Source organism: Notechis scutatus, chromosome 5 (assembly GCF_049901735.1).
Source record: "Notechis scutatus isolate UNSWTSFEM ecotype Mainland chromosome 5, rNotScu1.2, whole genome shotgun sequence".
Lineage (NCBI taxonomy): Eukaryota > Metazoa > Chordata > Lepidosauria > Squamata > Elapidae > Notechis > Notechis scutatus.
In genome coordinates, this window is record NC_142013.1 from 23064078 (window position 1) to 23080831 (window position 16754).

At 40.2% G+C, this 16754-nt stretch overlaps 1 protein-coding gene across 3 annotated transcripts in view; it reads right to left on the bottom strand.

Moving 5' to 3' along the window:
- Positions 1 to 15601, bottom strand: part of FLT1 (fms related receptor tyrosine kinase 1) — a 120910-nt gene extending 105309 nt beyond the window's left edge. For all 3 annotated transcript variants that reach the window (XM_087966325.1, XM_026675044.2, XM_087966326.1), the window contains exons 1-3: positions 15322 to 15601; positions 2664 to 2760; positions 2043 to 2266 (exon numbers count right to left, since the gene is read on the bottom strand). In XM_087966325.1, the coding sequence (XP_087822451.1) occupies positions 2043 to 2266; positions 2664 to 2760; positions 15322 to 15388 (388 nt within the window). In that variant the 5' untranslated portion in view covers positions 15389 to 15601. The remainder of the gene's footprint in view (positions 1 to 2042; positions 2267 to 2663; positions 2761 to 15321) is intronic.
- Positions 15602 to 16754: the final 1153 nt, after the last annotated feature.

Consider the following 16754-nt stretch of genomic DNA (forward strand, 5'->3'; position numbering starts at 1 on the left):
GCATAGACTGAAGGAAGTTACATTTTTTAAAAAGTTGTATATGGGACATTTATGCATCAAAGGAATAAAACAGGTTCAGATGAATTAAAAAATAAATCTGGAAGAATTTAATGTTAACAATTATTCAAATTAGCAAAATATGTATTGCACACATGGGGACTTTATACCAGGAGATGTTTCAAATATAAATAACGCAAAGTTTTATACTTTTTGGAATACAAAATCATTTATAATATCTGTATAATATTGTCAATAATATTTGGTAATCACTGTATCAATTAAGACCAATGGAGAAAAGTATTTGTAACAATTTTGTGCATCTTGTAAACACTGTATCTTTTACTTTGCTTTGATGACAATGGAAAAGTCACATGGTCAAGATTATCAATATTGACTTTAGAGTAGAGTTGATTAATGGATGTGAGTCAAGTATCAACAACCTAAATAAAACATTAATTTCCTAAACATCCGTAATATTGCTTCATGACATTCCGGTGTTTTTTCTGTTGGCAATGATTTGGTATTTCACACCTTTTGGTTGAGATATATGTACAGGATTATCCTAGCAAGAACATTACCAGTAGGTGTATTTCATACTGTGGACATGGTTTAAATAATACTTTAATCATACCTTTAAACACTTCAGGTCTGCTTCCTTTCAGATAAGGCTAATGAATAATTTTAATATTGCATTTTGATCCAACACCACAATAGTATGTCTACTGCAAGAGGTATGTTTAATATTGCATTTTGATCCAACACCACAATAGTATGTCTACTGCAAGAGGTATGTGACCCCCTCCCAATCTTTATTAAAATTTCTAAAGAGAGCCAAATTGGGTTGAGAAGTTAAACTATTGAGACAAAAGATTTAACCAAGGGACAGAATGTCTGCAGGTTTAACACAATTGTCCTGGCTTAATATTTGCCACCTTTATACACAGAAGAATATGCTCCTAAAACAAGTAGTACATTATCAAGTTTCAACAGAATATTTTTCTTCTTTTTCTTCATAACAAAATTTCCAATAGGTTTAACTAACTTCTTTTTTAAAAACCTATTAAACTGCTTCCAAAATTCAAAGAAGCCCCCCCCGCCCAATAATCACTAATTTTGTCACTGCAGTATTGGTAGCTCACCTAGTTTAATTCTTATTCTCAGAGAGTTTTAGTGCAAACAAAGCTTCACACCCACATAATGACCTACTGTAGCTAGATAACAGACATCAAGTGCATTTACTGCACTGACCGTTTAGAATTTGTGGCTGTATGGAGAGGATTTTATTTTAAAACAAAGGACAGGGAATTGTTTTGATACCATTGTCCAAGTTCAGTTTGGAAGTGTGGGGTATCTCATTGTATCTTTCCCTTGCAAAGTCTATTTAGCTGTCAAGTGTATGTTTAATCATACATTCACAAGTTACTTTGGAATCATGGAAACAAAAGTGGTTAGGAAATCCAGTTGAAGATCTTCTACATTCTACACCATATCAGGCCCTAAGTGTCCAAGCACAGAGTGAGTCAACATCTTCAGCTAGTTTCTCTGATGTTATAGCAAATGGGTTGCAATTCATGTATAACTACAGTGGTACCTCGGAATTTGTTGTTAATGGGTTCCAAGAAGTACAAGTACTTAAAATGACAAGTGTTAAACAAGCCATGTGACTTACCACATGACCCTTTTTTTCACCTGGAAGGACTTCCTGTCTGTTCCTTTCCTTTGCCAGTGACCTTCCCAGCATGACTGACTTCCTATCTGTCCTCTGTGGCCATCCCCTACTTTGACAAACCTTTTGCAGTGACCTTTCTGGCATGGGCGACTTTCTGTCCGTAGCCACCCTCATTTTCGTATCGCAGGGCATGGAGTATTAAAGAAACAATGAGTACCAGGACAACATTTTTGCATCAAAATGGATTGAATACAAAATTTGATGAGTTTTGAAGTAGTCGAGTACCAAGGTACCACTGTATGTATTTTCCCCTTAGCTGTTGTGGAACTGCAGCAATCTGTAAAATTCATTATAAAAATAAATAAGATCTTACCATTAACAAATACATATATTTTAGATACGGTCTTCTTTTTTACTTCACTTGAGGATGGATATTTGCAGCTGTAATATCCTGTGTCAGTTGCTTGAGCTCTGTTCAAAGTCAGGCTACTGCAGAACTGCTTGTTGTGCCTTCCACAAGCATAAGTCATTATATTCAACCGGTTGTCATTCCTACTTAGAGTTTCAGGCAGAAACCAAGAATGGGGCACATCTCCACTGCAAATCCAGATTAAGAAAAAGATGAAATTAGAATTAATTTCATGGCTTTCATTTTTATTACTATTAGCTATTTGGGGTCTTCCCCATTACATTCTGCAAAATAACACAAAAGCAAAGAGCCTTTCCAATGAAGGGTCTCTCTTCCACTCAAGCTGTGCCAGATCATGGGTACATGATACCTCTATGCCACACTGAGTGAGGACATCACTTCCCACTGATACCAAGATTTGCATGTTTGGAATGATTTGGAAGCAGGAGCAGTGTCAGCACCCCTTAAACTTTGGTGACTCAACCAATGTCTACTTAGGCTTAGCCTAAAGTTACCCTGCATCCAGATTTAAGATTATGGCAGCCAAGGGACAAATGCAAAGGTCGGTTCAGCCAAGCTAATTACCTGCACAAGATGTTTAAAGTGTCCCCTTCTTGTATGACTTGGTGCGCTCCTGTTACATTTAATTTGGGACCTTTCCATTTGAATCCTGAACTAGATCCTGGAACAAAACAAGCATATTATTAAAATCTAATTATCTTTATATTGTTTCACAAATGCATGCCTTCATCTAAAAAGGATTAGATTTTCCAAGTCAAAAACCTCAAGGGATTAGAACTATCCTCTGAATGAGGAAAGTTTTGTTAACTGTACTTGATGATACTTTCTTTAAAATGTAAGAGAAAAACAGCAATCATAAGATCATCATAGAGATGAGCGAATGGTAGTTCTTGCAAATTATAATCATGATTGGCTTTAGGGTAGGTTTGCACATATTAGCTTCTTTAAATATGTTTTACAGAAGCAAATTCAATACTAAAGGTTCACATATCTTGTTAGATGATCAGCTGTGTTCTGAATTCCTGGTGAATGAGTTCACACATGACAATAATCTCACACCAAACTATATTGTTAACATGATGTGTGAATTCAGTCATTATTTATCAATGGAACATTGCCAACATCTAATATAAAACCATAATCGGTTTTGTTTCCGGTGATGCAGACTATAAAAAAAAAGATACTAGTTTTCCACATAGCAGCAATTATTATTATGGTTGGCCACAAAGTCAGCCAGAGTCAGTCTAGCATTTTATTGAGTCTTTCCCAAAGGCCTGGAATACACAGATATTGTTCGTTGATGGAGTTAAGTCAAGGTATCATTGTAGGATATAAGCTATTCCAAGTAAATTTATTATTATGTGTGGGTAATCTACAGTTAAAGTCACAGTCTAAGACTGGTAGAAACATAATAATTCAAGTCCTTACCAAGCACCTAAGAATTCATAAGGTCTGGAATACACAGATATTGTTCGTTGATGGAGTTAAGTCAAGGTATCATTGTAGGATATAAGCTATTCCAAGTAAATTTATTATTATGTGTGGGTAATCTACAGTTAAAGTCACAGTCTAAGACTGGTACTGGTAGAAACATAATAATTCAAGTCCTTACCAAGCACCTAAGAATTCGTAAGGTAGCATCTAAGAATATAGGCAGTTCAAAGCAGAGTGGAGGGTGAGTGTTGTTTTTTTTTTAAAAAATGGGATGTTCGGGGCTGATAAATCCAATATTTCCAGCTATCATGGAAGTTCTTTAGGTATTGCGACAATAGCAGTAGACTTATATTCCACTTCATAGTGCTTTGTAGCAGTCTCTAAGTGGTTTACAGAGTCAGCATATTGTCCCCAACAATCTTGGTCCTCATTTTACCAACCTTGGAAGGGTGGAAGGGTGGGCCAACCTTGAGCCTGGTGAAATTTGAACTGCCGAATTGCTGGCAGCCACCAGCATCAGAAGTAGCTTGCAATATTGCATTCTAACCACTGCGCTACCATGGTGTGGAACAAAGTTTCCAGTCACAATTGATACAACAACTTTTTTTTTTCCATAAGCGTACAACTTCAATCTCCGAGTCACAATATTTTGTAACTTTTTCCAATTGTTTTTTCTCAGTCCTAGCATCACCTAAAATAGCAACATCAGTGAACCAGACACTCTCCTTTTTAATAAGTGTTATATCATCCATAATATGAGCAAGATGCCTATCTGTTTGAATCTTAAAGTTTATGAGACCTTAAGCTGCTCATTTTTCAAAACCTTCTCAACTTGATGGTCCCAGTAGTTTTTATTATATTCACATCCAAATCCTTAGCAAAGTTTCCAATGATTAATTCTGGAAACTCAGTCATGATGTTGCTTGCAATTATTATCATTATTCTGAAATATTTCTGGTCCACCCATTGCACAGAGGATCTTACAGTCAAGCATGTGGAAAACACATTTTTCCCCTCTTTCTCCTAGCACTAAGACCAAGTTGGTTAGAAAAGAAATCAGAACAAAAGAAAGTAATTCTTCATTCAGTGCAAAATTAAACTGTAATTTAATATTCAAAACTAAATGTGATATCAGTGTGAAAGTAACATCATGGTATAATAAATGTTAATTCTTTTTTTTTTAACCTCAAACTATGCTAGGAGAATTTTGGAAGTTGACATCTACTCATCTCAGAGTTGCTAAGATTGAGAAATAAAGTCATTTACATTCAAATTTCCCTGCTTCAGAAGCAATCTTTCCACAAGAAAACTCTTTTCTTGTGGTAAGCCTGGATGCCCCATAAAAATAAGTCATTTTGAAGGTGATAAATGGATTAAGATAAGACCCCACCTTCTCCCAAGGTGCATCTTGCTCCCTTCCTCCTCAACTTTGTCAATTTTAATATAATGTTACTATTTATTGTTATTATGTTTTAATGTTTTATATTGGGATTTTTATTGATTGATTGTAATTCACATAGAGTCACCTTTAGAGAGATGGGCGGTATATAAATTTAATAAATAAATAACACTTTTCCCCAGCATTGGAAATTTTTGTACTGAGGAACATAATGACTACTTTTTGGCATCCTGGTTGTCTGTAATGTAATGGAAGTCTCTATTTGGATGGCAAATTCACTTTTGTATATGTTTATATTACGTTCAAGTTGTCAAGATTTTCCCTACTAGAAAAGCCAACCTGTGTTCCAAGAACAAAGGCTATAAGTACCTTCAGCTGCCCTTTAATGGATATGATGTTAATTTTAATGTGACCATTTCTAGCGCCTTGCTAAAATTCCAGCAGTAGACTTTATTAAGCATCCCAGAAAATGTTCCATAACAGGGCACCATGGACAACATTTTACTAAATGGTCAGTCTTTGCATAAATAAAATAAGGTCTCAAAAATAGACCTATTTTAAATCCATGTTCTTCTGAGTTTCTGCAATCTTATATTAAACAAGCCCTGTTTATGCCACCCTGAGCTCCTAAATGAAAATGAGATACTGTAGGAAGCTACAGAGGTCACTTTAAAGTGAGTATTCAGAGATGATTACAACAACATATGCAACAACATGTGCTGAGCCTGGGAAACAGGGAAACCATTAGGAAGCCTGGACTCTCCCTAGGGTATTAGTAGAAGGGAGGAGAATACATAGTCAGACTAACAAGACTGATATCAGACCTTTGAAGATGATAGGAAACAGACTATACAAATGACTAGAACCAAATCTTATTGAGTAGACCACTATAAGGCAATCTTGCAAGCCTAACCAGATTCCCTCCCCGCCCTTTAACATCCCATGACATCAGGAATCTGAATCTCTTTCTAACCCATAACATATTCTTAACCTTTCAAATGTGCCCAGTAAATTAGTGCAGGGAAAATGGTATTTATCTTGACAGGTTCTATGCAAGAAAGTTACTTCTCAGGGAATTAACAAATTACAACTGAAGAAGAACTACTGTTGTAATTAGACATATTATACATATCCAGAATGCAAAACTCTAGGCAATTACTAGATGGCAGCCAGCCACAAGGATCTATCCTTACATCTAGTGGTTATTTGGATTTTTGCAGGCAAGATATTGTATGTCTAGTTATACATTAATGCATGAAGATTAAGGCAGTCAGCACGAAACAGGCAACATTTTATGATCATTTTTGAGGGGATGCTTCACTTGACCTTTAATCAAAGAGAATTCCATCTTGATCTTGATCAAGATCTTCACAGCCTTCTTAGCTACCTGCTTAAAAGGTTTGCATACCCTTAAGCTAGAACAAGAAATAAATCAATCTCACAATGACAATGACTGTCTTCATATTTGTACTAGGCCCCTATATGTGGAGCAAACCATCGTTTCTTATTCATCCATCATCCTAAATAAAACCAAACAAATCATATTATGGTTTATTGATATGAATTCCCATTAATTTAAGCTCTCCAGCTTACTTATCAGCTTTCCTTGACATATAATGAATATCCGACTAGATTATTGTCATAAATATCCACATCTTTTTATAAGCTCCTGTCCATAAACTTAAAGCTTTATTTTTTTTCCTCATGATTATAATTCTAATGAATTAGCACATACAGTATGTGAGCTTTTCAAAGAAACAGAATATCTTATGTTTTATTCTAGCCCAATTTAAATGCTTTCATATTAGTTACATGTTTGTACTACATCACACAAGTGGCTTTTGTACTGAATATCAACCAATTAATCTTATATTACATAATTATGTCATTTGCTCATGGTATCCATAATGAACATGCTATCGCTCCCATTCACCACCCCTGTGAGGGTGTGTGAGTTGTGCTTGTTAAGAAAACAGACAGATAATACTGAGTGGGGCTTTTGATTTTCCACTACTACAGTATCCCAAATTGTTATTAATGACTTTGATGGAGGGAAAGGATTCCTACCCAGTTTGCACATGCTGCAAAACCAAGTGGCATAATATGACAGAAAAAACCCATCAGGAATAGAAGGAAGGATACCTGCCTTAGTGATACTATTCGTTGAAAAAAGATCTTGAAATAGTTAACTATTTCTCTCTCTTGTTCCAGAGTGCCAATACAAACTAATTCATTTAAGCTATATATAGGCAGATTTCAAAGGAACACTAGTTTTAAAAAAGACTTCATAACAAGAACAATTCAAAGTAGAAGCTGTAACCATGAAAAGTGATGGACTTCCCTTCATAACAGATGTTCAATGAACCTTTCTTTGGAAAAAGAGAGGCTGGGAAGAATCTGAATGTTAGCATAGGGAGAGATGAGTGTGAAGATTACAAAGGGACACAACACCACATCCTGTTTAACTCATTGAAATCAGTGGGAAATGCAAGAGGAAACATTCCCAAATCTATTAAGATTATAATTCTATCATACCCATACCACTACAATTCACTTTGCTTTGCTCCCTCAAGCGAAAGTCGAGCATGTCTTGCTTAAATGATAACTTTTCCGTGTAGGCCTTTCCTTAAGTTGGTAACAGGCAACAAAACCAGCATGAAATTCATCATCCCGATTCTGCCTCAATGGCCTTAGTACCCAATTAGTGATCTGACTTCCTTCCAACCTAACATACTTGATAGTTCTGGGACCGTCCCTGGGAGAAGAACCACTGCTTCAAAGTAGCAACAACAAAAACAAAATGCTGCTTTGCTCATCAACCAGACCAATGCAACACAGGAAACTTGTGGCTGTCTTTCATGGTTAGGAGCAAGTGAAGATGTGTCCTAAAATTCCAAACCTGTCTTCATACTTGTTCCATTGCAGAGTTTTCTTTCATTTCGAACTGCAACAGGTATGAGGTCCAAACAAGAGTGACTATAAATGCATTCCCAAGCCTGTGAGCTTTGCCCCATAAAGCTTTAGAAACAAGCTATAATGATTATTTTAAGGGAGAGGAGGGTAAAAAAAAAAAAAAAACTTCTTACTCCTACACTCCTTATGGTCTCTACCCTCTCTGCCAGGCATTTTAACCACAATGACAAAAGATCCATTGTCTTATATCACTCCCATTTCCTTTCCTTCTTTTATTTTAAGGACTAACAAACCATGCATTACACCCCAGGGACAAATGCTTCAGTCTTACTTGCTTCCTTGCTCTCTCAGTCTCTGTGGAAAGATGTTCATTAATTCAAGGAATGCCCATAAAAGTATAAAGAAAATTTGATACAGAAGATATACGGAAATCATTTTTTTTCCAAGTATGAATTGGGTTTTATTTCCTTTGGTCTGTTCACACATTTTACACCCTGGTATACTATTAGGGAACAATCACATCCTGATAATAGCCATTTCCTCCTTGGCTCTTATAAGGTTGCCTTCATCTCCTCCATTTGAGCCCACCTTAAGGAAACAACCCTAAATTGGCATAGTACTGAATATGTTTGATTTAGAGTTGGTGTATTATTTTGTTGGAGTTCCCCAAGTTTGGAGAAAACTGTGCAACTAATTTTTATTAGTAAAATCAATACTGTAATAAAAACAGGATAAGCCCAGTGTGCATAAGCTTTGCCTTAGATGTGATGTCAGTTGATAAGTGGGATGTGTGCCTAAAAGGTACTTTGGATGTTTTATCACGATTGGAATGCACCTCCCTTGTGGTCTCCAGGAACCTTCAACACACCATTTTTCTCTCACTATGTTTTCTGAGTTCACTTTCCAACCTCCCAGGTGTTGACTCCAGCTTCTCCCAAGACTTCCAACAGGGTAAAGAAGAGAAGGAGCTCTACTATTCTATTTAGGAAGGAGTTGGGAGTGTTTCTTGCACTATTCCCACTTTGGCGTATTTTGTACATATGCATTTCAGCTCTACCTTTTTGTTGATGTTGTTGTTTTTGTACTGTCCAGAAAGTAATTAAGGAGGTTACAGGGAACTTTGATGCTTATTTGCCAGTTTCCTTATATTTGTTATATGCAATCACCCCATCCCATGATGTTAGAGACATAAAATCACCACCACCACCCCACACACACAATTCTGGGAAAGGTAGACAACAAGCCTGAAGAAGCCCCAGAAAAATTCTGAAGCCTGAGCCTCAAATTACTACTGCAATTATTACCGCAATGCCCATTTAACAGATAGTATCCATAGTGTCTGAAGATATATGGCAAGAAAAGCAGAAACAACACCCTACTCCCCCCAAGTAAGATGGGCATTCTAAATAAATAAATCTTAAATTATTACTGTACCATGTACAGTAAATTATCAGTTGTTGCTATACCACATATATACATAGGTTATTTTCAAACATTGCCAATGGATGTTGCTCTTGTTTTGGAAAACATCTTTGACTATCACCTTTATTTCTCCATCTCTATTATGCCTGGAACTTTTTCTTAGAATAGAAGATGACATAACCATCTCCCTTGTCCATACAACTCTCCTGCTCTTTGTTGCCTTTAGCACAACTCTATATTCCTTGGGTTGAGTTAAAACCAAGCTCAAGAATGCAGTTGGTCCAACTTATGTGGAAGCAAGGGCTTCTGTATTCAAGTGGAAATTACCTTTGAGTGAAACTGTACAGAATTGCACTATAATTTAATGCAACTGAAATGGATGCCATCCTTTCCCCGTGTCTCTTTATTCTCCTAATCTTCACTATGTTCAACTGAAAGTATCTTCAATAGAGGCACTATTTTGGAAGCAGAGAGTTGGCAGGAGCTTTTGACAGCATTGAGTCCAATCTCCTTCTCAAGAACAAGAATAAAGATTAAAGCAATCTTGAAAACTGTCAATCCAGTTTTTGTGGGGAAATTTCTAGCAAAATGAAGCTTAGTAATTGGTTCTACTGTCAAATAGCTTCAATCATTAGGACATTCTTTTAACATTCCACCAGAATCTCTCTGGTTGATCCTCTCTAAAATACCATCAACATAAATCAAATATCTAAACAAAAATAATTTCAGATACATCAAGGAGATCCCGAGCAATTCATTCTTGCATCAGTGGAGGGATTCATTCAATTCAATTTTTCCCATCTGTAAAGAAGCAAATGTTTATTGTTCATTTCCAGCCAGTTTCTTTTGCTTCAGAAACACACAGTGGGTGGTGATGCACTAGCTTAGATTAGATCATTGTTTTAAAAAATGCTCAGACATTTGAGTCTTGCAATGGGAAAAAAAGATAACATATATAGATCCTTAAATAAGTCTTTTTCTGCAAGGATTCAGTGATACTGTGTGGTATTCTAATGGACAAAAAAGAAAATCTAAAATTTATTTAGATCTATTTCAGTCCAAGTTATCTACCTGAATTGATTTCAGATATAGACTGTATCACTGGAAAATACATACAGTTTCATATATATCTATGCTCAATAATAATTTGATTCCTTTGATTGTTCTCAAATGTTAAGCAATCTTTTTGAGTCTACTCAAACATCCCTATGCAGTCTGAATACAAAAAGGCATCATTGGTGGCGGTGGGTGGGAAGAAAAATACATTTTAAAAATCAATTATCCATTCCAAACACCAGCTATATGTGCTCATGTATGTCATATTTTACTTATTCCAAAATAAGTGTTGCACATCAATTAAAGAAACAATATGCAACACACCAACTATCAACACCACTAACGTCTTCTGGTCTCCATCATGTTGCAGTATTTAATGGATTACTTACTAAATACAGTTCTCTAAAAGTTAAAATTATGTATATGTACATCATATATTTACTATTGTTCACTATTTGAATAAAATACACTTACAGTCTTTGCTTATTGACCATTTGTTCACTGACCATTGAAAGTTACAACACTTAGACCAGTCTTGAAGTTGCAGCCATCACAGTGTCCCCACAATCACATGATTATGTTGCAGGGACTTGGCAACTGGTGCGCTTTTACAATGGATGCAGCCTCCTGTGGTCACATGATGGTCCTTTGCAACTTCACATCTGGCTTCCGACAAGCCAATGGGGAAGCTGGCAGGACTCGCAAATTGTGGTCATGTGACATTGCACTAATGACCACAACTGGAACTAACCAACTATGTTGTAAATCAGTCACAATCATGTGACACTTCACTTTATGATTGTGCTACTTAGCAATGGAGTTGCTGCTCCCAATTCTGAAATATGTGTCTTTGGCTAGGCCATACCCCAAAATGCAGTAGATGTTACTTATCTCAATCCCTTCCCCACCCTAGAGATATCGTTTTCCCATCTAATAGCTATATTTAATACCTGAGTTCTCAGTTTAGTATCAATTATATATTTTCACTTTGGCTTTTATGAACTTAAGAAATTAAAGACTCTACTATGGATTTTATCAACTTTCACACACAATATTTGTGTGTGATCTATACAGTAAATTACTATGATCTGCTTCTTTTAAGAGAAAAAAAATCACTTAGCAGAATGCCAAGAATAAGAATAACCAACATTAGATTTGGTTATTTCTCTAAAGAGAAACTTAAAGCGCTGCTAGCATTCCCAATGTGTTGTTTTAAAATATAAAACAGTAGACTAACCATAGGGCTTCCTCAACCCTGTGTGTTTCCAATAGTAATACTTTTCGAAGAATTACACATCCCTGAGAAGTGATATATAATTTTCATGTATACTAATTGGAAAGGAACATTTTTACATTCAGAACCCATTCTGACCAAAATAGGTGTTATCCAATGGACAATTAACTTCAATGCCTTTAAACAACACTGTCAAAAAATGTTTCCTTATCATCAAACTATTTTTACTGCACAAGCACTATGCAATATTGGCATACTTTAAAAGAGAATTATATTTAACTCCAGAAATATTCCTCATCCTGGAATATCTCTTCAGAGATAAACCCCTATCGTTCCATTCACATATTGCACTAAGGCAAAATTTGGTTTTGGTTTAGTGTGTCAGGTGAACCCATCTGCTTGTGGATTATTCAATTAATTATTGCATAATTAAGCAAACCATAAGATGTGAATGAGTTCCCAAAGAATACTAGTGCATTGAATACTGCTGCCTTTTTTTTTCTTCAGCTAAGGTTATATTAGGAAGGAAAGTATTTTATGGAATAGAACAACTAGGAACACTTCAGCTGAATGGTTCAGAGCAGAGGTATCCAACCTTGGCAATTTTAAGACTAGTGGACTTCAACTCCCAGAATTCTCCAGCCAGCTATGCTATGCTGGCTGGAGAATTCTGGGAGTTGAAGTCCACTAGTCTTAAAATTGCCAAGGTTGGATACCTCTGGTTCAGAGGACTGGGGAGGGAGGGAGGGAAGTTACTCTGGTCATAAGTACTAATATGTTTAAGAGATCCTGAAGGGTCAAGCCACAGGCACATCAGATGGGCAGGTGTGTGTCCAGCCACGGCTAACCAAACTCATTCAGGGAGCACCTTACAGCAGAGAGGACAGCTGCAGAGGTCTCCTTTTGTTTTGCTTTGTTTCCCAGCAGCCATCGATTAAGGTGTGCTGCCTAAGGCCTGAAAGCTTCTCTCGCTTTAGTCCTTAGCCACTTTCTTTCCTTTCCAAAGCATCCCATCATCTGGCTTTTACAGATTAAATACAACAGCATAAAGATGTACTTCCTCTCATCGCTCCGAAATCCCCCGGTATTTATTTTGGCACTGTGGGGAATCCGTGGCAGATGAAGGCTCGCTGGTGCCCTAAGCACTGACCAATCTTGATGTCCTGCTCCTTTGTACGTACAAGATTTTTTTTTTTTACAAATCTCCATTGGTTTTTTTTCTTTCTTTCTCAACTTTGTGGTGCCCCCCTTTGGGCCTGGTGCCCTAAGCACGTGCTTGGTCTGCTTCATGGTTAAGGGGAATCATCTTTCATCCACATTCTCACTTCTCCAGCTACATCTTCTCTTGCAGGGTTGTAAGCCAGCCCCACTGAGGATGCCCCACTCCTCCCGAAGGCTCCCCAGGGAATATATTTCTCCAGTAGGAGAGCGCAGCCAACCCAACTGCAGGTCACAGTCGATGGTCTCTATCCCCCTTCCACCCCCTCGCGTGTGGTCCCAGCAGGTGTCTCCTGGGCCTCCTCTCTCTTTCTCCCAGCCTCTTTCCAGGCACTGGTTGCTTCTCCTTCCACGGTTCAGTGCACTGGGGAGCCGAATGTTTGGTCGTTCCCCCCTCCAGCACCCATGGACAATCCCCCCCCTTGCCTAGGTATTTGAAGCTCATCAAGAAAAACACTGCAGTGGGTTGCCATGTAAATCCCTGCCTGTCCAGACCATTTAGCACAGACGTCCCCAAACTTGGCAACTTTAAGACTTGTGGACTTCAATTCCACAAGTCTTAAAGTTGCCGTCTTAACAGCAGCTAGAACTGTATTTGCTTAGAATTGGAAAAGTGATAAGATACCGATAGAAGGAAAAGCAATCGAAAAAATATTTGAATGTACAGAAATGAATAGACTAACATTAGAACTCAAAGAAAAGGAAGTATCTGAATATTACATGGTATGGGATTTGTTTTATCAATGGTTAGAAAATAAAATAAATTAAAATGGATTATATGTAGTTTTAAAGCAATAAAAGAATCTGGTGAAATGGATATATTGGATAGTACTTATATTATTCATAGGGGAATGCGATTATTGTTATATTGTTATATTGATAAGAAAAGTATTATTATTAATTGTAAGCACATTAAATATGTACCTAATCGACACACGGTTGAAATGGAATGGATTTATTGTATGTAAAAATAAAAAAAAAATTGGGAGGAAAAAAAGTTTTAAAATTGCCAAGTTTGGAGAGCTCTGATTTAGTAAATTCTCTTTCCTGGAGGCTGGCTGACTCTGTCTTGCGGCCAGATCGGGAGAAGAAGCCGGCAAGTCACTGCATCTTCCTTCTTTCCAAAAGAAAAATCAAGCCTCACATTCTTCCCAAGACTTTCCCGTCTTTGCGGGGTTGTTTTGCAGAGCCGCTTGGGTTCCCATCCCAGAGCCAGATTTACGGAGGAGGAGTGGGGGGGGGCACAGGGATTAGCCTTAGCCGCTCATTTTTTTACCCCATCTTGGTTTGTTGAATAAGCCACGATGCCTCGGTTTTTGCACCGCACTAAAGCACGAGAACCCCGTTTTGCTCCATACAAAACTTTATGCTCGGTTTAGATGACACCCCCCACACACACACACACCCTTCGTGAAGCCAGGCGTACAAAGTTATCTGATTTTCTATTGTACCAAGCCGAGGCGTCCGTGGTTTCATCACCTGTCGCGGTAGATAACAAAAACCAGGACGCTTTTTCCTAGGAACCTGTTGTCCAAATCCCCCCCAGCCAAGTTCTGCTCTGCTTTAGACAATTCGCCTAGTCCGGCGATCTCCCAACTTGGCAACTTTAAGACTTTGTGGACTTCAACTCCCAGAATTTCCCAGTTAGCATGGGGAAATTGGCTGGCTGGGGAATTCTGGGAGTTTAAAGTCCACAAAGTCTTAAAAGTTGCCCAAGTTGGGAGATCCCTGGCATAGACAGACACGGTTGTCTTTCACCCATCTGAGTGAAAGTGCCAAGGGCATCCTGAAATAATGCTATACACGTCCCAAGTCTATATGCATTTGGGGCATCCCAAGACTTTCCTAAAACTGGACAATCCCTTCGCCCTGATGGTCCAGATCGTCAGAAGCACCAGCTCGTTCAGAGCCACAACCCCGTCCCCGGGGAGCAGGAAGGGATGGTTTTCCTTTGCCCTGCCCCCCTCCCTTCCCTCCCTCCCTCCCCCGGGAGAAAAAGCAAGGATCGGCTCAGCAAAATAGCAAGGAAGCCCCAGACCATCTGCCTCCGCGCTTATTATCTATGCTGCGAGTTCCAGCGGCGGGCAAGCGTTCCTCGAACGAGGGAAGCCTTTTCAGCGCGCTCCGCCTCGCGGCCCTTTCTACGCCCGCAGGTGCCTTCGCGGAAAAGCCGGGGGAGGGTGGGGAGAAGGGGCGGATAGGAGAGATCCAGGAACTTTTAGGATTCGGTTCTTCCGCGCCCGTCCCGGCGCACTCTGGAAGCGAGCCCCGTGCAAGAGGAGTGGCCAAGCCAAAGCTGGGCTCGCATCGCCAAGAGGAGCGTTTGGTCCTCTGGGACCAAGACTCGCCCAACCCGGGCGTACGGGGGCTAGAAACCACGAGGCTCGGAGCTTACGGTGCGCCCCGCCGGACCCCCCCCTCCAACACCCCTCAATCCCTCCGTCCCGCCCTGGAACCATTCTAGTCCTGCTCCGAGTCGGCACCGGGTCCAGAGGAAGCGGAGGGCGACGGCTGATGGGGTGGGTGGATGAGAGACTCGCCCTTACCTGCTAGAAGAAGGCAGAAACCCAGCAGCCCGCCCAGCACGGTTCCAGGGAGACTCCAGCTCAACATGCCGCCACAGGGAAAACGCCACCGGGGAGGGAGAGAAACGGCTGCCCTCTGCCCGAGATGCGCTTCGCCGCTGTCGAGCCCAAGCGCTCCCTCGCTCGCTCGCCCGGCGGCCGCAGAGGAAAGTTTCTTCTAAGCCAGCGAGAGCCTCAAGCGCGCCGGGCTCTGAAGGCAGCTGGGGGGATCCACACCTCGCGGCAGTATCCGAAGGGTGCCTTGCTCCCCGGGCTCAGCTCCTTTATAACTTCCCAGCCCGCATCCTCCTTTCCATCACGCCCCCTCCCCTCACGTCACTTGGTCTCTCTCTCTCTCTCTCTCTCTCTCCCCCCTTCTTCCCATTTGCAGCGATGCTTCCTGGCGGGGCAAAGAAAGCGAATGCTCTCTCGGGCACGTTTCCATCTGGGAACCGGGAGCACGACTCTTCCTCTCTGGCACGCTCGGGATCGTCTTGGATCACGTTGGGGAGGGGGAAGCGGAGCGATCTTGGGGACCGGTGGGTGGGGGTGGGAGCGCTGCTATGCCAGGCTTGCTCTGAAGGATATTCTCTCCCCAAGTAGGGGAGCTTTTCCCTCACCCAACCCTACACACACGCGCGCGCACACGCACCCCGCCGTCCTCCTTGGCCCCTAGGAAGGCTCTTTGCCAATGGACACATTGTGAAATACAGAGATAAATCAACGAGGCACCTTCGGGATCTTCAGTCTCGGGCACAATTTTTTTTCCCCTTTTGCGTTTCAGGCAAACTTTCTAACTTCTCTCTTGCCCGACGAAAGGAGGGAACGGGCCGCCTCGGTCGAGATGCTCAGAGGTTGATTGCGCGTTTTAGTAACTCGCCTCGCCCAGGGAGAGAATGGACTTTGCTGACGGTCGCAACTCCAAACGGCATCTTTTTTCCAAATAGGCTTTTCCAGTTTGAGGGACAGCGGGAGGGGGCAGTTTTCTGGACTTTTGGGAAGTGGCCGACATTTCAGTCCCCTTCCTCGCAGCTTTTTTTTTTCCCCCTCCCACCATGTTGCCTGTCCATTAAACTTATTTTCGAAATGTTCCTTGGGGTGTTTTTTTTTTTTTTAATTGATCCTTTGGTTAGAAAGCATTGATTCATCTCAACCTTTAAGATTCACCGCATCCAGGTATGGGGCTCCGGGCCTGTGACTCCATGGGTTTCCCTTCCTCTATCCACACCAGATCGGGGGACACTGGTCGAATCCCTAAGGCAGCGGTCCCCCCAAACTTGGCAACTTGAAGACTTGTGGACTTCAACTCCCAGAATTTGGGGACTTCAATTCTGGGAGTTGAAGTCCACAAGTCTTACAAGTTGCCAAGTTTGGGTGGGGGGGGACCGCTGCCCTAAGGAGACAGGACAAAGACC